The 25,403-nt window shown below is 68.3% G+C and overlaps 1 protein-coding gene across 2 annotated transcripts; it reads right to left on the reverse strand.

Moving 5' to 3' along the window:
• Nucleotides 1-12,817: 12,817 nt before the first annotated feature.
• LIMK1 (LIM domain kinase 1) lies at nucleotides 12,818-23,428 on the reverse strand. 2 transcript variants are annotated; one of them, XM_075169035.1, is made up of 16 exons: nucleotides 23,327-23,428; nucleotides 20,520-20,616; nucleotides 18,348-18,486; nucleotides 17,818-17,927; nucleotides 17,543-17,734; nucleotides 16,536-16,641; nucleotides 16,264-16,448; nucleotides 15,998-16,181; nucleotides 15,764-15,850; nucleotides 15,394-15,525; nucleotides 15,225-15,284; nucleotides 15,057-15,122; nucleotides 14,804-14,960; nucleotides 14,624-14,679; nucleotides 14,166-14,323; nucleotides 12,818-14,060 (listed from the first exon to the last, which is right to left on the reverse strand). In XM_075169035.1, the coding sequence occupies exons 1-16, from the start codon at nucleotides 23,382-23,384 to the stop codon at nucleotides 13,907-13,909; spliced, it is 1,941 nt and encodes a 646-aa protein (XP_075025136.1). In that variant the 5' UTR covers nucleotides 23,385-23,428; the 3' UTR covers nucleotides 12,818-13,906. The 2 variants fall into 2 exon arrangements, with proteins under 2 accessions (XP_075025136.1, XP_075025135.1); XM_075169034.1 differs by lacking the exons at nucleotides 20,520-20,616; nucleotides 23,327-23,428 and adding an exon at nucleotides 18,618-18,990.
• Nucleotides 23,429-25,403: the final 1,975 nt, after the last annotated feature.

The raw sequence follows: 25,403 nt of genomic DNA on the forward strand, positions 1-25,403 counted from the left end.
CTTTATCTGGGGACCAGGGGAGGAGGTGACACCAATGGTGGCAGTGCCAGCCCGAGGTGGCATCACCCAACTCGGCATCACGAGCCCCCAAGCCACACCAGCCAGACGCATGCACCCCAGGGATGGCAGGGATGGGAGGAGAGGGAGGACACAGCCACCCCAGGGGACCGGCCACCACCCTGGGGACAGCCATGGGGACGGCAGCGGGGACAGCCATAGTCCCATGCACCCTGGGCGCTTACAGCTTGCGGCACGGGGACGGCAGTCAGCTCCTGGCACTCTGGGGGACAGGGACTGGGACCTTCCCCCTGGGCACCCCACCGCTCCTCGGGGTCTTCTGGGGTAGCCAGGACCCCCGCACACCCTATGGCCTGCTGGGAGGATGGGGAAGAGGCGCCGGGGAGGAGGGAGAGACACCAAGAAGAGAGGAACAGCAGCAGCAGAGGTGCTGGCAGTGGGCCCGGACCCAGGGGGGAGGCAGATGGTGGGCAGGGGTCTGCCTGTGCCCACCTGCCTGCCCGCTCGCAGCGTCTCAGCATGGGTGATGGCACCAGGGGCTCCCAGCCCTGCAGTCCCAGGGGACAGCCAGGGCAGGGGGCCTGATCCACAGCCATCACCAACCCCCTGTGCAAAGGGCTCAGGGCAACATGTTGTGCAAAGGGGCTACGAACCCCACGGCCACGCTGAGGCCACGTCCTCGCATGCACCAGGCCCCCGACACCCCCGTGCCCTGGCTCTGCCCATCCTGGAGCCGGTGCAGGCAGGGGCCGGGGGGGGGGGCCAGGCGCAGCGGCCCCCGAGCCGGTGGCCCCGTGGGGCGGCGGGGCTGGGACGAGGGACGGGGACGCCGGGACTGGGACGGCTCCACATCCTGTTTACAAGCGCTGGCGGGAGGAGGCACGTTCCCAAGGGCATGTCCGGCAGCGGCTCCCGCACCAGGGCCCCCGATGCCCCGCCATGGCAGCTGCCAGGAGACCTCAGCTCCATAGGCAGGGAGACCCCCAAATGGGGGGCACACAGGGTCTGGGGGAGCCCCCGACCCTGCAGGCTCACACCTGGGGGTCAGTGGCCCCCGGATCGGGGCCTCGAGGTGAGAGCCCTCCATGGGGACACGTGTCCTCCCCCGTCCCATGTCCCCGCTCCATCGGCGGGGAGGGCAGCCGTGCCGGCGGCAAGGAGAGATGCACTGAATTAGCGGGCTGGAAACAAGGTCACGGCACTGCTGGGGCTGCGCGCTCACACTCCTGCCCCCCGCTCCCCGGTAACCCTGCGGCCACCGGCACGGCGGGTGCCGGTGCCGGGCTCAGGGGGCAGTGGGTGCCCCCACGGTGTGGGCTGCGGGGTCCCTGCGCTCCCCTCTCCCCCAGCAGGTTGATAGCGCTCAGTGGGTCTATGTGACCGCAGCATCCTCTTCCTCACCGACCTTGACCTGGGGGGGGCTCAGCACCAGCCCCCGCCACAGCACAGCCCAGCCAGGGGCCGCACAGGGATGGGAGATGGTGCCGCCACCGCCAAGCGCTCCCGGCCCCACTGCCGCTCCATCCCATGGGGCTCCAGCCCTTCAGGGCTCTCCCTCATCCCCCACCCCAGAGAAGTCGATGGCCTCCGTGATGCTGCGGCATAGGAGGGGTTTGCACAGCATCCTTGGGGGTCCTGCAGCAAGTGCATCCCTCAGCAAGGCTGTCCCGGGGACAGAGCATCAGCTGTGGCACCTCCCCGCAGCACCGGGGTGCTCTGGGTCCCCCCATCCCTGTCTGCCCCCTCTCTCGCCCCTCGGGGGAGGGACACGGCCCCCGTACCTCTTGCCCAGGCTGCAGCTCGGGGCAGGTGGCCATGGCAGAGCCGGCGTCGCTTGTGGCCAGGAGGGGATGCCGAGCGGCACCGGCTGCGCCGAGGGATGGGGAGCAGCATTAGCATAACTCCACCCCGGGCAGGCACCGTGGCCCACGGCACCCAGCAGCCAGGCACGGCCCCCGCGGGTGCTGGAGGGGGGCACAGGAGGGAAGAGGGAGACCCGGGTCAGAGCCAAGCCCAGATCCTGCCCGGTTGTTGAGATGTCAAGGACCAGCAAAGCACCGTTGGCCAAGGAGGTGGCAAGGCAGGTCCTGGGGGGCTGCACGACCACCACCACCAGCACCAGCCCCCCTGGGCTAAGCACACAGCTTGGCTACAGCCCAGGAGGGCATTCAGCCCTGGAAAATACCTCTATCCAAGGACAAAATCTCCTCCATCCTAGGACAAAACCTCCCCCATCCCGGTGCACACCAGGTCCTCTCCCGCTCCCCCCCCAGAGCGCCCTGCAGCCACCCCGGCAGGGTCCCCCAGCCTCTTCAAGGGGAGAAATCTGCTTTCCCATGACAGCCTAATTGAAAATTCAACATTTTTGCACCCGACAATTAAAGCTTCCCCACACGGCTCCAAGTCACTGCTCCGGCTGTGCCTGATGGGTCCAGCTGGGAAGGACCCAACCCTGGGCTGGGAGAAGCAGGGATGATGCCCACTGCAGGGCTTTCTAGCAGGAGCTCCAGTGGTCCTGCCTCGGCTTCCCCGGTTCATCCTTGGGGAGGCAAAGGGTTAACGGTGCCTCAGGATGAGCCGTGGGTGGCAGTGAGGGCACCCGAGCTGTCACTGCGGGGGTCATCCAGGACGGTGATTCACCTTGATGCATGTCGAGATGCATCAGAGCAGCTTAGGCGCGGAGCTGGGGTCGCTCGGCCACGGAAGGGCTGCGTTCACCAGGAAAGCACTAAAAAGCCCTGAAGCAGGGGCTGGTGTTGGGACAGGTGCGATGAACCGTGAGCTTGCCAGACACGGAGAGGGGCCTGGATGCTTCTGTGCCTGTCCCCAGCATCCCTGGGTCCCAGCCACGCTCCTAACCCCAGCGCCGGATCTCCCCTCACCCAGCTTCAAGGCCACCCAACACCGGTGGCGGAGACGCCACCATCCGCACCCGGCCTCAGCCGTCCCTGCTCAGCCCGGTCCCAGGGGACGGTGCCACCATCCCTGGCTGACACCGCACCTCCCTAAGGGAGCTCCCCGAAGGCTTTGCAGCCCCATCGCTGGCTGCAGCACCCCACCACCTCCCCACCACCCCGGCCAGGCTCTGCACCCCACCAGCGGTGTCCCTCGGCTCCCAAATGGCCGGTGTAGCACAGCTCTCCTTCAACACCCACCGCTTTCCAACCGTCCCACCCCACACTCCCGGCAGGAGCGGGGATTTACCACAGCAAGAGCCTGGGGCTGCGCTGGTGCCCCCGTAAGCGGATTACACGCCCGGCTGCGCGTGAGCCGGCACTCGGCGCCGGGGCCGTCACCGGCCCGGCAGCTCCAGCGAGGTGGCACACGCGCTGCCTCGTCCCCGCCTGTCACACTGCATCGCACCTTCCCCGCGCAGTGACAGCCCGAGAGCCGTGCCAGAGAGGGGCACGGGGGCAGCGGGCAAAGTCTGAGCTGGGAAAGCCACCGGCTGCCCGTTAGCATCTTTCCGCCTGGCACCACATTCCCATGGGATGTGTTTTCCCAGCCTGTTTCTGCAGGAAAAGGAAAGGAACATCCCAGCGAGGTGCTGTTGCCACAGCCAGGCTGGCTGAGGTGTCTCCAGCCCCCCTAAAGGTGACATCCAGATGTGCCACCCACGGCACAGCACGCACCACTCCACTGCAGCGCGACGGCTGAGCATCCCAGGCCCAAACAACCCATCTCAAAGGCACGAGCCCCACGTGGGACAAGGGCACAGTGGCCCCCGCCGAAGCCCAGCTCTGCTGGGACCAGCCCGGGGAGCCCGGCTCTTCCCCGGGGCAGCCGGCACCTGGGCTGCGCCTGCTCCGACCTGCCTCCCCACGCACGGGACGCTCCTGCCGGCGCGCTGTAATCAGAGTTTCTCACCCCCAGCTCTCTCTTCCCATGCTGTGGGCAGCATCCCGGTTGGGAAGCTGAGTTTACCAACAGCTTGAAACAGGAGCAGGGTGCTGGGCACCCTACGGATGCAGGGGCAGGTGGTGGCACGGGTCCCCAGTCTGGGCAGGGTGAGCACAAGGGACGAGAACCTTTCTGACACATCCCTCAGTGCAGCAGCTCCAGCCCCTTTCCTGCAGGGAATCCTCCAGCCTGAAGGACCTGCGAGTGCCCACGTGGGGATGGGACCACGCGTGGAGGCTCCCCGCAAGCCGTCCGGGCTGGAAACAAGGCAGCGCCTCAGCACGTGGGGATGGGTGAGAAGATCCAGCCCACTAAGAGCTGGGAGCAGAGGTCGAGCGGGACCATTGCTCGTCCCGCTTCTCCAGGCGAGCTCTGGACCCCTTTGGGGACAGAGGGATGTGGCACCGGTGTCAGGGGACATCGGCTCCACCTCTGAGGGTCCTTCTGGATGTGTCCACACTCGCCTCCAGCCCCAGCTCACCCCACGTGCGTGGACAAGGGAGCCCAGCTCCTCTCTGGTACCCAGCTGCCGCTGTTGTCCTTCCCCCCAGATGTTTCTAAGCCTGGATCTGTCCATCCCCAAAGCCACATTTTGGAGCCTTTCGGGAAGGCGCTCGCTGGAGCCGGTTGCGACACGCTCCGCCAGCCGCCCTCCTATCTGGTTTCACTGCGTCCTGCTCCGAAGGAATGTGCCGGTCCTGTTCCCACGGCGGCTGCCGGGGAAGGACGGCCGCGACGGTCCCCACCAAGGGCGGTTGTCCCAGTGGCCGCAACCCTGGTGCCACACGAGCCACGGCCACAACCCTCCATCTCATCCCCACCCTGGGCATGGCGAGTGCCTCGAGGTCCCTGTGGGGACGTGGCCCTGACGAGCGGCTCCTGGGGACCTGCCACCACCCAAGAGGGGTGAGGCAGGACGGGCGATGCAGGATGGGCTCCCGCCGAACCAGGAAGGCCGTTGGTGGCTCCGGACCTTGCCGGTAACTGCAGAGACGGCTCCAAAGCGCAGCCAGGCTCCAGGCGTGCGCGACGGTCCCCGCAGGAGGGCCCGGCCAGCCTGGCAGCGCTGCCGGGACCGCAGCCCGGGGGACCTGCCAAAGCCACGGCTGGGTGGCCGATGCTCCGCTCGGAGCCACCCGAGAGCAGCCCCCCCCGCCCACGCAGGGACACCCCGGGGGTGCCGCAGGTCGCGGGGACACGCAGGTGCCGCTCGGAGGCAGCGTCGCCTTTCCGGGAGGCGCCCGCCCCGATGCCACGGTGAGGGGCGGCGTGCAGGCGGTCCCGTTGTACCCCCCCCTCTATCACCCCGCAGGGCTGGTCCCGGGACGCTGCCCGGCTGCTGCCCGCCGGGACCGGGCAGGTGCTGCCCAACCCCCCCCGCCCCGCTGCGGCACCGGCGGCACCGGCCCGCTCCGCCCCCGCCGCACCGTCACCTTCACGGAGGGCACCGGGATGCGGGAGCGGGCCCGGGCCCGGCCCCTTGCTGCGGTGCAGCCCGGCCCGGCCTCCCCCCCCCGCCGCCCCCGGCCTTACCATGGCTGCGGCGCCGGGCGCCGTCCGGGAGCGGCGGCTGCCGAGCGGCACGGCCGGGCCCCGCCGCCGGGATTAGCAGAAATAGCAGCCGGCGGGGGCGGGGGCGGCCCGGGGCGGGGCGGGCGGCGGGCGGGGCGGGGGCGGCCCTCGGCACCACCGGCACTGGGCACCGGCATCAGCACCGGGCACCGGCACTGGGCACCGGGCACGGCATCAGCACCCAGCAGCGGCACCAGCACCCGTTACCGGGCACCAGCATCAGCACCCCGCACCAGCACTGGGTACCGGCACCAGGTAGCACCGGGCACCAGCACCGGGCACTGGCATCAGCACCCAGCACCGGCACTGGGTACCAGCACCAGCACCCAGCACTAGCACTAGGCACTGGCACCCGGTACCGGGTACCAGCACCAGCACCGGGCATCAGCACCCAGCACCAGCACCGGGCACTGGCACAGGGTACCAGCATCAGCACCTGGCACCAGCACCATGCACTGGGACCAGGCACTGTACACTGGCATCAGCACCCAGCATTGGCATCATGCGCAAGGCACCGGGCACTGCACACCGGGCACGGGACAGTGGTGCAAGGGAGTGGCACCAGGCACGGGGCTCCAGCATCAGCACTGGGACACCGGCACCAGGCATGGGGTATGGGGCATCAGCACCAGGGCCTTGGTACAGGACACTGGGTACCGGGTACAGGGCACTGGCACCAGGTACAGGGCACTGCCACTGGGTACTGGACACAGGGCACCAGCACTGGGTACAGGGCATTGGCACTGGGGACCAGTTACAGGGCACCAGTACCAGGTACAGGGCACCAGCACCAGGTACAGGGCACCAGCACAGTGCATCACGCGCCAGGTGCAGGGTCCTGGCACAGGCAGCAGCCTGCGGGTACAAGGTCCCAGCACCGGCTACTGGTACAGGTGAGAGGGAACAGCCCCAGCACTGGGGAGTGACCTCCCGGCAGCGGGCACCAGTACCAGGCATTGCTCGGCAGTACCAGGTATTGGGCAGGAGGCACTGGGCACTAGCCACTGCACACCAACCAGTGGGTGTTGGGAGCACTGGGCACCAGTTAGCGGGTATTGGGTACTGGGAACCATGCACCAGGTACTAAGCACCAGGCAAACATGCTGGCACCACACATCGGGCACCACGTACCAGGGACTGGGGACTGCACTGGGCATGGGGCACCGGATCCCAGTCTTTCCCAGTGCTCCCTCTGCAAAATCCCAGCCTGCCTCCCCCTCCCGGAGCCTTTCCCAGAGCTGATGCCGGGCGATCCTGCCCACTTGGCTGTGGCTGGCTGGCGGGCTGGAAATCTGGCAGGGGGAACCGGCAACAGGCTGTGTCCCTGTCCCTGTCCCCATCCCCATCCCATGCCAGGGGTTGCAGCCCCTTCCCGGGATGCCCCCGGCCCCAGGCCCGTGCTCTCAAAGGCAGCGAGTGCCGGTGGCACGTGGCTGTATCCCGCTCGTCCCCGCCAAGGGCAGGGGAGGACACTGGCACAGCCGGCCGGGGCTGCGTGGGGTGCTTGTGTTCCCGGCCATGAAAGGGGCCGGGGGAGTCTTGGCCGGTGGTGGCCGTTCCCCGCGGCGAGCAGCTGGCAGAGGCTCAGCGATCCCCAAATTTCAGCCTCTCGGTCCAGCCTCCCGCCGGGGCCGTCCTCGTCCTCCACAAACACACCCCATGACGGGGGGGGGACGGCAAGGCCACACGCATCCCCAGAGCACCCCTCTCCTGGGCAGCTCCTCCCTGCCTCAGTTTCCCTTCCCGTAAAACAAAGCCGGTGATAATTTCCCAGCAGGAAAAGACGGATCCAGCCCTGCACAGAGACTCCCACCGAGGCTGGGTGACTCTGCAGAGACCATCTCAGCCTTGTCCCCAACCTTGTCACTGCCCAGGGCCTCATCCCCCGCCACGTTACAGGGCCAGGCTGCAGCCAGATGGCTCCGCGTTCCCTTTATTCCCATAAATAACTGACGCAGGCTCAACGCGGCATGGGGGAGCCCCAGCAGCCACCCGGACCCCGTCCACCTGGGGTGGCCAGGCAGCGAGCTCGCTGCCGGCCAGGGGAGTGCAGGCAGCGCCGCAGGCAGGGGAGCAGGCAGGGGCAGGTAGGTGAGGGTGGCTGTTTGCATCTCTAATCCCCCCAGCGAGCGCTTTCCTCTGAGATTACGGGGGATTACAGGCTGGGGTGCTCCAGGAGCTCAGCCCCGTCTCTCCCTGCCCTTCAAGGAGCAGCACTGAGCCCCACGGGGCACGGGAGGACAGGCCGGGCACTGCTGTGATGAGCTGGGTGTTCTCAGCTGTGCCCGTGGGCACAGCCTGGAGCAGCCGCCAGCTTGCCAGGGCCTGGCTCTAGGAGCCCGGTGCCCATCGAGGCTGGTGAGCTGTAGCCCCGGCTTTAAATAGAGCATTAAAAGCTGAAGGGATCAGCTGTGGAGTGGGAGGGGGGATGCAAGGGACTGCATTTTTCTTGGCCGGGGGATGATGCAAGGGGAGTGAGTGACAGTGACGCCGAGGGAGGCTGGTGCTGCTCAAGAGGTCCCCGAGGCACCCCGGTCTCCCTCACCCCAGCTGGCAGCAGCGTTATCAGGTCCCGGCATGGCACAGCCGGGACGAGAAGCCACCACGAGCCGCTACTGGGGACCAGAGCTCTATAATTACCATGGGAGGCTGAGTTATTTTGGGAATTGGCTACGCTGCTGCCAAAGCTTTTATTCCTCCAAACCAAAACAAGATGGAAAGAGCCCAGCCCAGGATGCTGCATCCGGCGGGCGCGGGGAGGTTAACCCCTTGCCTCCTCGCTGCCCGCACCCGGGGGGCTGCCTGCTCCCCCCTGCCTGCACCCAGCATTGCCCCAGCGTCAAGGCGGGTCCTGGTGGCTTTGGTTGCACCGGGGCGGGGGACTCAAATGGGGGGTTCAGTGGGGGAAGATTTGGGGTCGTAGAGGCCACAGGGTGTCTGCCGGGCATGGGACGGGGCTGGGGGGTCAGCCCTGTCCTCGGCTGCTGGCAGGTTCAGAGGCCGCATGTTCGGATGCTTTGCTGCATCCGCCGTGAGAACCGCTATTTTTAGCTCTTTCTGTTGCAACGGGTCCAGTTTTGGGGCCTTCCCAGCGCGGAGGCTGGGCCGAGGAATGCCAGCCGGAGCAGAGCACCTCGCAGCTGCTCCAAATAAAATGTCCCAAGGGACAAAGCCCCGAAGGGTCCCTCCCAAAAGCCACCCCGAAGGACGGGCAGAGGTGGCAGCCGGGCAGGGAGCTTGCGCTTTCCAGTCTCTGAAGCCGCCAAACAACCTCCAAGCTGGGGATAAACTCATTTTTCCCAGCACAGAGAGGATGAGCTACATCATGCACGCCACGGTGCCCCCGAGATCTGCTCCAGCCATTCGGAGCACCCTGGCATCCACATGCCAGGGTGTCCCAGACTCCTAAACCCATGTTCTGGGGTCTCCCAGCTCCCCAAACCCATGCACCAGGGTCACCCCATCTTTGCTCCAAGGCCCCCGACTGCCTCTCTCCAGGCAGCTCCAGTCCCCGGCCAGGGTAGGGGGGGTCTGGGGGCTGTCAGGGGCCGCGCTCCCCCGTGTCCGGCCAGTGCCAGCCCCTTGGAGGGGCGCAGGGTGAGCTCCATGGGATGGTGGCGCAGCAGTGAGGACAGAAAGGCGCAGCAGTGGGGACAGAAAGGCACAGCCACCCAAACCCACAAGCCCAGGAGATCCCACCCCAAGCCCCAGGCCTCGTGCCTGCCCTGGCTGAGCCCTCCCACAACTCATCACACGTCACCAGCCCCAGCAAACCCTTTGCAAAGGATTCACCAGCCAGTGCCGCGCATCTCCGGTGCCAGGCCTGGGGACCCGGTGGCACTGGGGAATTAGGAGCTCCCAGCCCGCAGCCCCAGCCCATCGCTTACCTCCTCCTCTGGAGCCACCGCCGGGAAGGGGTTTGCACGGGAGCCGGTGAAGGACGGCAGCGTGACCGAGGAGAAACAAATTTTCCCATCAGAAGTGGCTGAGGTTTTCCAGGCCCCCCCCGCCAAGCCCTGGCTGTCCCCCCCCAGGTCCCTCTGTCCCCCCCAGGACACCAGGGTCAGGGATGGGACACACGTGTCCCTGGTTGGCAGAGAGGGGCAGGGACGGGTGGGCGCTCAGGGAAGGCAGCGATGCTGCAGGGAAGCACGGGAGAGCCATATCCCCGGTGCTGTGTTTAAAAACACCATGTTTATGTAGACCCTACAAAAACCGCCGGCAAGCAAGGCAGCAGCACATGACCCAGGGGATTTTCCTGCCCGGCTTTGCCCAGGGCGAGCCTTACCTTTCAGGGACCAGAGGACGTCGGCGTGCCTCTCGTCAGCCCCGTCTGCGGGGGGAGAGGGAGCTGGAGCAACGGCCCCTTCTTCCCATCCCCACATCCAGCGCCCCCATCCCACGCCTCAGCAAGAGGGGAAACTGAGGCAGGCGGGTACCAACCTGCCAGCATTGGCCTCAGCGCCCTGCGGGGGTTTCTGGAGTCTAGATTCGCCCCGTGGAGCCCCCAGGTCCCAGTGACCCGGTGACATGCGCGACCCAAGGAGGTGGCTCCTGTCCCAGCCCAGGCTACTGAGGCGGGGACATGGGGCTGTGGCAGTGACACCTCCCTGCCCAAATCACAGAGGAGGGCTCAAGCTGCTCCTCAACCATGCAAAGTCCCCAGTCCGGAGCTGGAAGGATGGACGCTGTGCCCAGGGGACGAAGGGTTGCTCTGGGGACAGTGCCAACCATGACAGAGACCCCGCAGAGCCAGGCACCAGGCATAAGATGGTGGATCAGAGGGGTGTAGGACAGAAGAGATCTTGGGACATCTCTGGGCCAGCTTTCGGCTCAAAGCAGGGATGGGCAGAGCCACAGAAATGCTGGTGCAAAGGGCTCCAGAGGTCCCCACTGCCACCTCCCGCTCGCCGCCAGAAAATCCTCCAGTGTGGGGGAGCCTTCCTGCGGCCAAGGATGGGGACCTTCCCCATGTCCCTGTGGAGCTGGATGCCATGGCCAGACCCCAATGACCCCTCTCCAGCTCCGCATGTCCCTATGGTGCTGGGTGCCCCACTGGACCCCAGAAACTCCTCTCCAGCTCCCCATGTCACTATGCAGCTGGGTACCCTGGTGGGATCCCAGCAACCCTTCTGAGGTCCCCACATCCCTATGGAGCTGGATGCCCTCGCTGGACCCCAATGGCCCCTCTCCAGCTCCTCATGTCCCTATGGAGCTGGGCATCCTGGTGGGACCCCAGCAAACCTTCTCTCCAGCTCCAGACATCCCTATGGAGCTGGGTGCCTCAACCAGATCCTAGCACCTCCTCTCTTTGCACATCTCCTCAAGCCTTGTGAAGATCCTACTGCCCGTCACCCTCCTGCCTGCAGGCAGCCGCTGTCCCCCCGGGAGGGTCCCCCAGCACCAGTGCCCACCATGCTGAGATGCCGGGGGAAACCGCGCTCTCCCTCCCACCCGGTCGCCCAAACTTACCCATGAAGAAGGTGATAAACCTGGTGGCTGATGGCTTGTCCCCATCATCGTGGCCAAAGCCAGAGCTCTCGGTCTGGGCCTCGTGCAGGAAGACAGTGGGGGAGGCTCTGCCGAGCAGCACCGGCTCGGCCGTGTCCTTGCCAGAGTCATCGGTGCCTTTGGCCACCACCTCGGTGGCACTTGGCTGCTGGCCCGCCAGCGGGGACGTGGGACGTGGGGACACCTGGCTCCCCACCTGCAGCAAGGGCCACCACACCGAGCTGGGGCCAAACTTGGGCAGAGCCCTGCTGGGGATGTCCCTGGGGACCTCCTCAGATGGGGACAGAGCGGGACCCAGGGGGGGACAGGGCGTGCGGGAGCAGCTCTTGGTGGCCTGCGGCTTGGTCTGGGTGCCCTTGTCCCTCCTGGGAGGTGACGGCTGGGGGGGACAACTGGGTGCCGCGAGTGCCGAGTCCCTCACGCCGGCGTCGGGCCGGGCTGGGGGGGGCTGTGCGGGCGAGGAGCCCTGCCGCACACGCCGATGGCCAGATTTGGGCACACGGTGCGGCACACCCCCAGGGGGGGGCTTTGGGTGGGTGATGGCTGTGGTGTGGGGCCACCGGGGCTGTGCCAGGGCCACCTCCCTGCCTGGTGAGGGGGGGCTCCCGGCCGGTGGCTCGGTCTGGGACAAGTCTCTCGCCTGGCTCTCCCCCTGCCTGGCACCGAGGGTCCTCTGCAGGGTCATCAGCAAGTGGCCCAGTGGCACCGGCCGCATCAGGCACACCCTACCCTGCAGCTCCATCCAGTTGGGCAAGGGGCTGTGGGGGGACTGGGGGTCCTGCGGGGATGGGGGGCTCCCGCTGCTGGGCTGGGGGTCCCCCAGGGTCCTGTTCTTCCGTGGCGGCAGGGGCTTGGGGACCATGGTGCTTCCCAGGGGTGACGACTGCAACGCGTCCCTCGCCGCCCCAATGTCTCTGGGGAGCAATGGCATCAGGCTCCTTGAGCAAAGAACCGGCGCGGTGCGACGTCACAAAGGGTGCCGTGATGGCACTGTGACACTGGCAGGGTGTTTGCCCCTGTCCCTTCACCCGGGTGACGTCAGATGAAGGAGCCACCCTGGGCGGGGACTGAGCCACTGTCACCTCCCCAGCCCCCTCCGGTCCCTCCCGCGCTGAGGCCGAGCACCCCTGGAGCAATAAACCACGAGGTTTTCCTGATGGGGGGGTCCAGCCTGGATCCCGAGACCCCTTCGGGCTGCGCTGTCTCCTCCTCAAGCTGCAGCATCCCTGGGGACATCCTCGGGGACATCCCCCGGTCCCTTCCCTGTCACCCTCCCATGAGCTCCTTGGGGGCCAGGTTTTCTCTGGCCAAAGCTCGAACCCCCCTGAGGGTGGAGATCCCCCACCTTGGGGACTTTAATTTGGTTTAGGAAGGTGACGAGGACAGAGGGACAGCATGGGATGGCCATGGGCCGCCACTGCGGGCCACCTCGCTGTCCCCTGGGGCTTGTTTTACATCGAAGGCAAAGCTGCTCCACAGTGCCCACGGTCCCTAACCTGCCTGTCACCACCGTGGGCTCTGCCATCGCGTGGGGTGACAGCGGGCACGGCCAGGCAGGGAGAGGACACGGGGCTTGGGGGTCCTGGGGGCCCGGCCGGGCGGTGCAGGCAGGGATGGCATCAGCCCCAGGGCTGGGGGGGACCCCACGAAGGGGGACAACAGTGCTGCCACCACGGGGGTGACCGAGCCCGGGGGATGCCACCGAGTCCGGTACCACCGCACCACCCCGAGCAGAGAGTCCAGCCCCTCCTGCCTCAGTTTCCCCAAGAGCTCCCAGCCCCCCCGGGGGAGGCGAGCGATTCCCAAGCAGGCCGGGCAGCGAGCAGGGAAGGATTTATTGACTCACGGCTCGGGGTACATCACAGTTTGAGCTCCCTTCCCGCCTCCGGAGAGGACGTCGCCTTGGACTTCCCGGGCAAAAGTGCGCGGAGAGGCTTCACAGTTTCATCCCTTCGGGAAAGCAGAACCGAGGCAGTGACAAATGGCAAACGCTACGTTGTATGAAAAAATAATACAAACTCTTCTCTTTAAATATCTTACAGAAAAATGAACCTGAATAAAGAGCATGAAAAGCACCGCGTGGCGCAACGCCCCCCCCCCCCCCCCCAACCACCCCAGGTCACCAGGGGACCGAGAGGAGCCGCATCCCCGCATCCCTCTGGACCACCCGGCGCTGGCCCCAGGGATGCGCGGTCACGGATTAGCACGGGCAGCAGGGACGTGGGGCTGGCGGGGACCGCTACGTGCCTGTCCCCACGCCACAGGGGTGTCCCCCCCCCGCCATGGACCCCTCGCTCGGCCGGGGGTGCCGGCAGCCCCCCAAGCCTGGGGTGCCAGCAGCAGCAGCGTGAGAGAGGCCGGCCAAGGATGAGGGCATTGCTACGAGGCTGCCCTGGGACCTGTGCTCCCCCGGGGGGGGGCCGGGGGCCGTGCACCCCCCGCAAAGGAACAGGGGGGGGATCCCTCCTGTGTCGCAGTGCAAGTTCACGGAAAGCCAAGGCACCGCCGCGAGGCCGCGGCTCTGTACGGGGGAGCCCACGGGGCTCGTGGGGGTGCAGCGGCCGCGCAGCCCCCGGGCGTGCAAAGGCGAAGCGAGCCGGGGCGGGGAGGGGGGGACACAGGGACGGTCCCCGCGGTGTGGCTTGTCCTGGGGGTAATAATAGCTACGGCGTGGGGGTGGGGGGGGGATGCACAGGGGCCGTGCAGCCCCGGGGAGAGCCAGCTCCCAGGGACGGTGCGGGCAGCGGCGCGGGCAGCCCGTGCAGAGGAGCCGGGGTGGGGGGGCTCATCCGGGGAGCCCCGGGGATCCAGCCCCGGGGGCGGTGGCAGCCGGAGGAGATGCTGGCGGCGGGTGCAGCTCCTTCTCCCACGGCTTCAGAGGGGGTGCGGGTGGTGGTGGGGGGCTCTATCGGGGGGGCGCGGGCAGCCCGCCCTCGGCCCGCCGGTGCGTCTCCCCGAAGGCTCGGTCCAGCTGCTCCAGCTGGGAGCTCAGCGGCAGGTGGATCTCCAGGTGCATGCGGAGGGTCTCCAGCCACTGCTCCAGCTTGCTGAAGGACGGCCTGAGCGAGAAGGGGGGGGACACGTGGCAGCTCCGCTGGCCCCGTGTCCCCCCCCCCGCCACCAGCCCCAGGGGTTCCCCAGGGCGGGGGGTCCCAAGCACTCACCGTTTCTCGGGGTCCAGGTCGCAGCAGCAGACGGCGATGGGGAAGAAGCTGGGGGGGCAGGAGGGGGGGCAGTAGCGGTCCAGGAAGCCCCTGACATTGAGGCCGAAGTCGGTGGTGCGGGGCAGGTAGTCGGGGTCAGCGCTCACCCGGCCGATGATCTGGGGGAGGGTGGGAGGGAGGAGCAGGCTCAGCCCCAAGGGGGGACCCCAACCCCAAGGGGGGACCCCAACTGGAGACCCCAAACCCCAAGGGGAGACTCCAACCATAATGAGGACCCCAACTCCAAGGGGGGATCCCAACTGGAGACCCCAACCCAACCCGAGACCCCAACCCCAAGGGGAGACTCCAACCATAATGAGGACCCCAACTCCAAGGGAGGACCCCAACTCCAAGGGAGGACCCCAACTCCAAGGGGGGATCCCAACTGGAGACCCCAACCCAACCCCAATGGTACCCACCTCGCACAGGACGATGCCGAAGGAGAAGATGTCCACCTTCTCATCATAGCTCCTCCCTACAGGGAGAGATGGGTCAGGCCACAAAACTGCATGTGCTGTCCCTGCCCCAAGTGTCCCCCTGCCTGGGGACAGAGCCCTGGCTGGCCACGTCCCCCCTCCCGGCACCATAGCCAGGCTCACCGTTGATCATCTCGGGGGCCATCCAGTATGGGTTCCCCACGACCGTGTACCGCTTCTTGCGGTCCGGTTTCTTCAGGTTCTTGAGATGTTCAGGCTGGTTCTTCTCATCCACCATCAGCCGCGCCAGCCCAAAATCAGCCACCACCACACTCTTGTTCTGGGGGGATGGAGAGGGGTGAGGCATGGGGGAGCCATGCAGGGGGCTGAGACCCTCACCCGGGCCGGGGGAGGACGCCACCGAGGTGGGACTCACCTCCCGCACGAGGCAGTTGTGAGAGTTGAGGTCACGGTGGATGATGTTCATGGAGTGGAGGTAGGCCTGGGGGAAGGATGGGCTGAGAGCGGGGGGCACCCCCACTCTGCAGTCCCCCACCCACCAGCACCCACCCATCCCACCCAGCCGTCCCCCGGTGGCACCCACCATGCCGGCGGCGATGTCCTTGGCAAAGCTGACCCGCTGGCTCCAGGGGTAGTGGCTGTCCTGGGGGCAGGAGGGGGCATTTGCCAGAGAAGAGGAGAGAGGAGAGGGGTCCCCCAGCCCCACCGGGGCTGTGGGGTGGTGGGGGGCCGACATGCCCCCCAGTGCTCACCATGCTCTTGATGAGGCCCCTCAAGGTGCCCCCCTTGATGTACTCCGTGATGAAGTTGAGCCTCTTCTCCTTGTACAGCACCCCGATGAACTTCAGCACGTTGGGGTGCTCCAGGCAGCGCATCACCTTCACCTGCAGGACCCCCCCATGCCTGTGACACCCCGAGGCACTCAGCACCCACCCGGACAGACCCGCTGCTTGCGTGTTCTCCACTAAACAGGCAGGGGTGCCTGCACCCCACGGTGCCTGGCCACCCCGCTCCAGGTGTCGTGCCCAGCATCCCATCTCAGGGTGGGGGACGGGATCGGAGAGCCCCACCCCTCGTGTGTCCCCCCCCCAAACAGGGAGATTAAAGAAAGGGGACGCTCACCTCTTTGAGGAAGGTCCTCTGCGTCTCCTCGTCGAAGCGGATCAGCTCCTTCATGACCATCACCTCGCCTGTCTCCCGATGCGTCACCTGGCAGGGAGTGCAGGGGCTGAGCCACCCGCTCCCCGCTACCACCCCCACCTCTGGGGACACCCCGGGGGAGAAAATACTCCCCCCCCCCCATCCCGGGGAGCTGAGACCCTCACGCTCGTGACACTTATGGCCGCCCAGCCCCACCTTGATGGCCTGGCCGAAGCAGCCCTTGCCCAGCACCTCGCCGTGGATCAGGTCGGAGGGGCGGAAGATGCGATGGGCGCGGGAGACAACGCGCAACGACTCGGAGCGACCGATGTCCTTGCGCTGGGATGCGGGTGAGCCCACCGAGCCGGAGCCCGGAGACTTGTCCGTGCTGCAGCTCCTCCTGCGGGACGGAGGGACAGACGGACAGAGAGTCAACCCCGAGGAGGGACCCCAACAGAAGGCGGGCGCGCTGGTGGCCTTACGTGACGGTCCGCTGGCGCATGGCGCCGGGCTCCCCGCAGGGCGGGGGGGCCGGGGAGCGCAGGGGGCTGCACGAGGCGGGCAGGGGGCTGCAGGCAAGCCCCGACTCGCGGGCAAGGGGCTCGTGGGGGTCGTGCTCGATGGTCAGCTGGAGCAGGCGGCTGGTCTCCTGGATCAACAGGTCGATCTGGGGACAGAGAAGGATGGCAGGGTGGTTTGGGGGGGGGGGGGGGGGGGTGGCGCTGGTTTGGGGGGAACCGCAGGGGGAGCGTACCTCATCCAGGGGGACGTGGCCGATGGGGGTGCCGTTGATCTCCAGGATGCGGTCGCCCACGTGGATGGAGTTCTTCATGTCAGGGCTGATGCAGTCTGGATCTACCCTGCGGGGCCAGCAGGCAGCGGGGGTCAGCCCCCCGACACCGTCACGGGTGGGGATGTGCTGGGACACTGCCCACGAGCCACCCCCCAGCCAATGGGGACAGGCTGTCATGTCCCCCTGTGAGTCACCTCTGCAAGATGGGGACATGCTGTCACGGCACCCACGAGTCACCCCTGCGAGATGGGGACGTGCAGGCGAGCTGCCCACGAGCCACCCCTGCTAGACAGGGACACGCAGGCACACTGCCCACGGGTCACCCCTACCAGATGGGGACACACAGGCAAGCCGCCCACGGGTCACCCCTGCTAGTCGGGGACACGCAGGCAAGCTGCCCTTGTTGGATGGGGACACGCAGGCACGCTGCCCACAAGCCACCCTTGCTTGATGGGGACATGGTGTCACGGTACCCATGAATCACTCCGCTGGGATGGGGACACACAGTCACAGTACCCACAGGTCACCCCTGCTGGTTGGGGACATGCAGGGATGCTGCCCACGGGTCACCCCAGCTAGTTGGGGACACATAGGCATGCTGCCCACGGGTCACTCCTCCTGGATGGGGACAGGCTGGCACAGTACCCACGAGCCGTCCCAAGCATGCAAGGACACGCCAGCTCGGTACCCACAGCCCACCCTGGCAGATAGGGCAACGCCAACGTGTCACCCCCAAGCCACCCTGATGGCCGGGGACATGCCAGCACTGTCCCCACAAACCACCCCAGCAGCTGGGGACATGTTACCACAGTCCCCTCTGGCCACCCCCAGCTGATGGGGACACTCCAGCCCCATCCCTCACCCTCCCACCCCAAAAAGTCTCCGTGGGGTGGATCCCACCAGCAGAAGGGGTGCGAGATGCCCCCAGCCCCGGGGAGGGGACGGTGGCAGAGGGGACACAGACGCACTCTCGGACGCGGACGGTGCGGGGGTGCTCGGTGCCGCAGCCCTGGTCGATGGAGACGGAGAAGCCGCGTTTGCCGTCGGAGCAGGCGGGGATGGAGACGAGCGTGACGGTGTGCGGGATGCGGGAAGCCGGTGAATCCGGCAGGATCTGCTCGATGACCGGTGTCACCACCATCTGGTAATAGCAGTGCCCGCTGCGGGGCCGAGAGGAGGCGGGTGGGTGGGTGGGGGGATGCCAGGGGACGTGTGTCCCCCCCTCACCCAGGCTGGGACGTACCAGTAGAGCTTGGAGCGCTCCACCAGCGCGTAGGTGTCCCCGTCCCCGATGAACGTGCGGCAGTTGAGGCAGCTGAAGCACTCGGGGTGGTACTTCTGCTCCCCGGCCACCTGCGGGCAGATGCCATCAGCCCCGGGGACCCAGACGTCCAGGGCACTAAATGTGGGTGCTGGGGGTCAGATGGTGCTGGGAGCACCCATGGGTGCACCAGGGCCAAAGGACGGGCAGGCTGAGCCACGGCGTGGGGTGGGGACGGTCATGTCACCGGGCTGGGGATGGCTGCAGGGACATCTCACCACCACCCTGAGCCTCCCCCCTGCACCCCCAGCCCCAACATGGGGGCATGTCCCCTCCCAGGGTCCCCCTAAAATGCCGAGGACATCCCAGCCACCCCCAGAGCGAAACCTCTGCTGGGGGTCTGCACCCCCTCCCCACCTCGCCCCCTTTCCAGGGAGCTCAGCTGTGGGTCAGGGCTCCGTGTCCCCACCCCAGGGACCCTTGGGGACCCCCGGGGCACCCCCAGTGCTCACCATGACCAGCCCCTTGGTGATCTGCTCGGAGCAGCCGTGGCAGAGCTCCCCGAAGCGCGCCCAGTAATCCTTCTTGCAGTACAGGCGCCCATCCTTCTCGTAGTACTGGTGGGACAGGGAGGCCCCACACTCGCAGCACCTGTGGCAGGGGACGGGGACCCCTTTGTCACCATGTCACCATCGTCACCCTGTCCCCATCGTCACCCCAGGGAGCAGGCAGTGTCCCTCCACCCCACGGCTCTCCGGCCAAGCTGCTTCCCTGCTTCCTACCCTGCTGCAGGGCCACCGCATCCGTGTGTCACCGTCCCCAGGGTGGCAGCAGGTGGCTCCGGGGGTGCCAGTGCAAGCTGGCAGTGTAGGGATGTGCGGGGACACCGGGATGGACAGGGCAGGGGACACAGGGCAGGGACAGGCATGGGGAGGGAGGTGCCAGCCCTCCGTGGACATGCCAGCCTGGTCATAGACACAGAGAAGGACGTCCCAGCCTGGTCACAGACGTGCCACCCTGGTCACAGACACACAGAGGGACATGCCACCCAGGTCACAGACACAGGGACATGCCAGCTTGGTCACAGATAGAGGAACATGCCACCCTGGTCATGGATGTGCCAGCCTGGTCATGGACTCCTGGAGGGATGTGCCACCCTAGTCATGGACATGCCACCCTGGTCACAGACACACAGGGACGTGCCACCCTGGTCATGGACATGCCAGCCTTGGGGGTGCAACGCCCTGGGTGCTGCAAACGGGGTGCAGGGGGATGCACCTGCAGGGCGGGATGCGGGGAGCTGCTCTGGGACTATGAGATGGGGGGGTGCAGGGAAGGTGGGGGTGCAGGGAACGGGGGGGGGGGTGCAGGGAAGGTGGGGGGGTGCAGGGAAGGTGCAGCGGGAGGGTGCACCCAGGGGTGCAGAGGGGGCTGTGAATTTTGGGGGTGCACCAGGTTGTGTGGGGGGGGCTGTAGGGGGTGCAGGGGGTGCTGTAGGGGGGCTGCAAGGGGGGGTGCTGTAGAGGGGTGCAGGAGGGTGCTGCAGTGGGGGTCGCTGTGGGGGGTGCACGGGGACTGACGCAGTCCCCCCTCGCCCCCCCACCCCCAGCCGGGGGCGCAGGTGGAATACCAACCAGGCGTGACGTCACGGCGCGGAATTTCCCCACCCCATGACGTCACTGCGCGAGGACTCCGCCGCCCGATTGCGCAGCCCAAAGCCTCCCTTGGGCTTGGGGGGGAGGGGGGAGGAGTGCGGTGGCCAATGGGGGGCGACCGCGCGGCCCCGCCCCCTTAACCCCCGCCGCATCCCTCCTCCTCCCACGCGTGACTGGGCCGAGGCCCACGCTCCCTTCCACGGCTGCAAGCGGGGTGGGTGGGGGGGGATCGGAGAGGGGGGGAGAAGAAGAGGAGGAGGAGGAGGAGGGGGAGGAAGGCTTTTGCAGCAGCGAGCCCAGGGCTGCCGGAAGCCGGTCTCCCGTGGGGGGGCCGTGGGGGGTGCCGGATCCAGCCGCGGCCCCCGCAGTGGTTTTGCGGGGGCTGATGGCCCGGAGCGGGGGGGGAGGCAAGCAGGGTGGGGGGGACAGGCAGAGCACCCCGCGGGGGGGCAGGCAGAGCACCCCGGGGGTCTGGGGGGGTGCAGGGTCCGGCCCGACCCACTCCCACTCACTTGGCTCCGGCGCTCAGGACGCGGCTTTTCCTCAGCACCGCCGTCAGCATCCTCCACGGGGGGGGACCACCCCGCTGCCCCGCCGCGCTCGGCACCCCCACCCCACGGACACCCCCACCAGGTCCCGGCCACGCCTTGCGCCCCCCGACCCGGGACCTTCCTCCTCCTCCTCCTCCTCCTCGGGGCTCCCACCGCTCGAGCTGCCGGGAGGGCGCGAGTGAAAGAGGAAACAGGCAGGGAGCGGGCCGGGTGACATCAGCCCCGTCACCGTCACCCGGCAGGAAGGGACAGCGCGGGGGGCAGCGGGGTACGGGCAGCAGAACCCCTCTGCCAGGCTCGGCGTCGCCCGGGGAGCCCCGCCTGCGCCCCGCTGCCCGCGGGCGCGAGGACACGCAGCCACGCTCGGGCGAGCATCCGGGTGCGCGCCATGGCCCCGCTGTCCCTGCGGAGCATCCCGCTGTCCCCGCGGCCATCCCGCTGCCCCCGCGGCCATCCCGGTGTCCCCGCGGGCTCCTACCGGAAGCAGTCGCCGTGCCAGTCGGCGTTCAGCGCCTGCAGGTACTGCCCATCGTAGATGCCCTGCCCGCAGCTCGCACACACCGGCAGGTCGGTCCCTGGAGGGGGGGGGGGACACGAGGGGAGGGACAGGGCTGTCACCCCGCCGGCTGTCCCCATCTTGCCCGCAGCAGCACCCAGGCACACGACGAATTCCGCCCGCCCCCACCCATCGATCCCGTAATGGGGACAAGGTCGTGGCGCTGATGTCCCCGGGGGCTGGGGACAGGGCAGGGGCCACCTCCAGAGCACCCGTCCCGCTGTCACCAGGTGGTGCTGGGTGCCCGCAGGGTGGGTGCGGGGTGCAGAGGTGGGTGGGGGGTAGGGGGTGGTGTTGGGGACCCGGGGTGTCCCATGGAGGTGCTGGAGGGGGGTGCAGGGTTCTGCCAGCACAGGGGACAGGCAGGTCGGGGGTGCAGGGGTGATGGGGGGGGGACACAGCAGGGTGCTGAGCGGTTTGGGGGGGATGGAGCAGTGGCTGGGTGCTGGGGCAGGATGGGGGGCACACGCTGAGGTGCAGGATGGGTGCGGGAGGGATGATGGGGTGTAGGGGGGGTGCACAGAGTGCAGGGGGGGTAAGGGGGTGCAGGATGGGTGCAGGGAGAGATACAGGCGGGATGCGAGGGTGCAGGATGGGTGCACAGAGTGCAGAGGGGGTGAGGGGGTGCAGGATGGGTGCAGGGAGGGGTACAGGCAGGATGCGAGGGTGCAGGAGAGGGGCAGAGGGTGCAGGGGGGATGAAGGGTGCAGGATGGGTGCAAGGAGGGGTACAGGGGGGATGTGGGGGTGCAGGGCAGGGGCAGAGGGTGCGGGGGGGGTGAAGGGGTGCAGAATGGGTGCAGGGAGGGATACAGGGAGGATGCGAGGGTGCAGGATGGGTGCAGAGTGCAGGGGGGATGAAGGGGTGCAGGATGGGTGCAGGAGGGGTTCAGGGGGAATGTGAGGGTGCAGGACAGAGGCAGAGGGTGCAGGGGGGGGAAAGGGTGCAGGATGGGTGCAGGGAGGGGTACGGGGGGATGCGAGGGTGCAGGATGGGGGCAGAGGGTGCAGGGGGGATGCAAGGGGGATGAAGGGGTGCAGGAGGGGTGTGGGGGAAGATTAAGGGGAGCAGGATGGAAGGGGTGTAAAGGAGGGATCTAGTGGGACATAAAGTGCATGGGGGGGACACAGAGGGGTGCAGGATGGGTGCTGGGGGATGCAGGGTGCATGGGGGGACACAGAGGGGTGCAGGATGGGTGCTGGAGGATGCAGGGTGCATGGGGGGACACAGAGAGGTGCAGGATGGGTGCTGGGGAATGCAGGATGCATGGGGGGACACAGAGGGGTGCAGGATGGGTGCTGGGGGATGCAGGGTGCATGGGGGGACACAGAGGGGTGCAGGATGGGTGCTGGGGGATGCAGGATGCATGGGGGGACACAGAGGGGTGCAGGATGGGTGCTGGGGGATGCAGGATGCATGGGGGGACACAGAGGGGTGCAGGATGGGTGCTGGGGGATGCAGGGTGCATGGGGGGGACACAGAGGGGTGCAGGATGGGTGCTGGGGGATGCAGGGTGCATGGGGGGACATGGAGGGGTGCAGGATGGGTGCTGAATGGGGGACTGCAGGACGGAAGGGGGAGCAGCAGGGGGATATGGGGGTGCAGGGTGGCTGCAGAGCTACTGGGGGTGCGAGTTCAATGGGGGTGCGGGGAGGGAGGAGGGGTCCAGGGGGTGCAGAGCGGAAGGGAGGCACAGTGGGGATGTGGGGGTGCAGGGAAAGAGGCAGGAGGCATAGGGGGTTGTGGGGGGATATCGGGGTGCAGGGAGGAAGGTGCAGGGTGTTTGTGGGGTGCAAGGAGGGATGTGTGGGTGTTTGTGGGGTGCAGAGAGGGATGCAGGCGGGAGGGGGATGTGGGGGTGCAGGCTGGATGGGGTGCGGTAGGGCGACATGGGGTGTGCAAGGGGAGATGTGGGAGTGTGGGGGGTGCAGAAGGGGGATGTGGGGGTACAGGGAGGGATGCAGGCTGGATGGGGGTGCAGGGGGGGATGTGGGGTGCAGGAGGTATATAGGGTGGAAGAGGGGTGCAGGGGGGATGTGGGGGTGCAGGGGGTGATGTGGGATGGATGGGGAGTGCAGGAGGGGTGTGGGGGTGCAGGGGGGATGCAGGCTGGAAGAGGGGTGCAGTGGGGGATGCAGGGGGTGATGTGGGCCAGATGAGGGGTGCAGGGGGTGATGGAGGGGTGCAGGAGGGGATGCTGATTGGATATGGGGTGCAGGAGGGGATATGGGGGTGCAAGGGGGATGCTGGCTGGATGTGGGGTGCAGGGAGGGATGTGGGGGTGCAGGGCGGGGATGCTGGCTGGATGTGGGGTGCAGGAGGGGATATGGGGGTGCAAGGGGGATGCTGGCTGGATGTGGGGTGCAGGGAGGGATGTGGGGGTGCAGGGCGGGGATGCTGGCTGGATGTGGGGTGCAGGGGGGGATGTGGGGGTGCAGGAGGGGATGTTGGCTGGATGTGGGGTGCAGGGGGGGATGTGGGGGGATGCAAGCTGGACGGGGGGTGCAGAGGAGGATGTCGGGGTGCAGGGGGACTGCGGGGAGGATGCAGTCTGGATGAGGGGTGCAGGGGGGATGTAAGGGTGCAAGGGGGGATGTGAGGGTGCAGGGGGGATGCGGGGGGACTGCAGGCTGGCTGGGGGGTGCGGGTGAGCCGGGGGGGGGGGTCGCGGGGCCCCAGTGGCGGTGGAAGCGCTGAGTCAGGCGGGGGGGCCCGGGGGGTTCACGCACCTTCGTCCTCTCCCATAGGCTCGTCCCTCCAGGTGCAGCACAGCAGCATCAACCTCATGCAGCCGCGCTGCCCGGCGCCGCGCCAGGCCCTGCCCTCGCCCCGGCCCCGGCCCCGGCCCCGGCCCCGGCCCCGGCCCCGGCCCTGCCGCTGCCGCTGCGGCTCCGGCGGGCGGGCGGGGACGGCCGGGCGGGAGCACGGCGCCGGCGCGGCCGCCGGGGGGCGGGGCCGGGCGGGGCCGAGGGGCGGGGCCAGGGGGCGGGGCGGGGCCGGGGAAGGCGCGGGGAGGCGGGGCCGGGGGTGGGGCGTGGTCAGGAGGGCGGGGGCGGGGCTGGCTGGTGAATGTGGGCGGGGCCGGGGGAGCGGGGGCATGCGGGGCTCTGGGGCTGTCACCGTGGGACAGGGCGCGGGTGTCCCCATCCACCCCGGGCGGTCAGCGTGGGACAGGGCGCGGGTGTCCCCATCCACCCCGGGCGGTCAGCGTGGGACAGGGCGCGGGTGTCCCCATCCACCCCAGGCGGTCAGCGTGGGACAGGGCACGGGTGTCCCCATCCACCCCGGACTGTCACCGTGGGACAGGGCGCGGGTGTCCCCATCCACCCCGGACTGTCACCGTGGGACAGGGCGCGGGTGTCCCCATCCACCCCGGGCTGTCAGCGTGGGACAGGGCGCGGGTGTCCCCATCCACCCCGGGCGGTCACCGTGGGACAGGGCGCGGGTGTCCCCATCCACCCCGGGCGGTCACCGTGGGACAGGGCACGGGTGTCCCCATCCACCCCGGGCTGTCACTGTGGGACAGGGCACGGGTGTCCCCATCCACCCCGGGCGGTCACCGTGGGACAGGGCACAGGTGTCCCCATCCACCCCGGGCGGTCAGCGTGGGACAGGGCGCGGGTGTCCCCATCCACCCCGGGCTGTCAGCGTGGGACAGGGCGCGGGTGTCCCCATCCACCCCGGGCGGTCACCGTGGGACAGGGCGCGGGTGTCCCCATCCACCCCGGGCGGTCACCGTGGGACAGGGCGCGGGTGTCCCCATCCACCCCGGGCGGTCACTGTGGGACAGGGCACAGGTGTCCCCATCCACCCCGGGCTGTCACCGTGGGACAGGGCACGGGTGTCCCCATCCACCCCGGGCGGTCACCGTGGGACAGGGCGCGGGTGTCCCCATCCACCCCGGGCTGTCAGCGTGGGACAGGGCGCGGGTGTCCCCATCCACCCCGGGTGGTCACCGTGGGACAGGGCACAGGTGTCCCCATCCACCCCGGGCGGTCACCGTGGGACAGGGCGCGGGTGTCCCCATCCACCCCGGGCTGTCAGCGTGGGACAGGGCGCGGGTGTCCCCATCCACCCCGGGCGGTCACCGTGGGACAGGGCGCGGGTGTCCCCATCCACCCCGGGCTGTCAGCGTGGGACAGGGCGCGGGTGTCCCCATCCACCCCGGGCGGTCACCGTGGGACAGGGCACAGGTGTCCCCATCCACCCCGGGCTGTCAGCGTGGGACAGGGCACAGGTGTCCCCATCCACCCCGGGCTGTCACTGTGGGACAGGGCACGGGTGTCCCCATCCACCCCGGGCGGTCAGCGTGGGACAGGGCGCAGGTGTCCCCATCCACCCCGGACTGTCACTGTGGGACAGGGCGCGGGTGTCCCCATCCACCCTGGGCTGACACTGTGGGACAGGGCGCGGGTGTCCCCATCCACCCTGGGCTGTCAGCGTGGGACAGGGCGCGGGTGTCCCCATCCACCCCGGGCTGTCACCGTGGGACAGGGCGCGGGTGTCCCCATCCACCCCGGACTGTCACTGTGGGACAGGGCGCGGGTGTCCCCATCCACCCTGGGCTGACACTGTGGGACAGGGCACAGGTGTCCCCATCCACCCCGGGCTGTCAGCGTGGGACAGGGCGCGGGTGTCCCCATCCACCCCGGGCGGTCACCGTGGGACAGGGCACAGGTGTCCCCATCCACCCCGGGCTGTCAGCGTGGGACAGGGCGCGGGTGTCCCCATCCACCCCGGGCTGTCAGCGTGGGACAGGGCGCAGGTGTCCCCATCCACCCCGGGCTGTCAGCGTGGGACAGGGCA

This window comes from Calonectris borealis, chromosome 19 (genome assembly GCF_964195595.1).
Source record: "Calonectris borealis chromosome 19, bCalBor7.hap1.2, whole genome shotgun sequence".
Lineage (NCBI taxonomy): Eukaryota > Metazoa > Chordata > Aves > Procellariiformes > Procellariidae > Calonectris > Calonectris borealis.

Excerpts from the sequence above, each read along its gene's own strand:
- LIMK1 (XM_075169034.1), bottom strand. The coding sequence starts at position 18,808 with ATGACCAGGCTGGCATGTCCACGGAGGGCTGGCACCTCCCTCCCCATG. Across the intron at positions 16,182-16,263 it reads ATGCGCCAGCGGACCGTCAC|GAGGAGCTGCAGCACGGACA; the intron begins GTAAGGCCACCA and ends TCCGTCCCGCAG. Across the intron at positions 15,123-15,224 it reads AGGACATCGCCGCCGGCATG|GCCTACCTCCACTCCATGAA; the intron begins GTGGGTGCCACC and ends TCCTTCCCCCAG.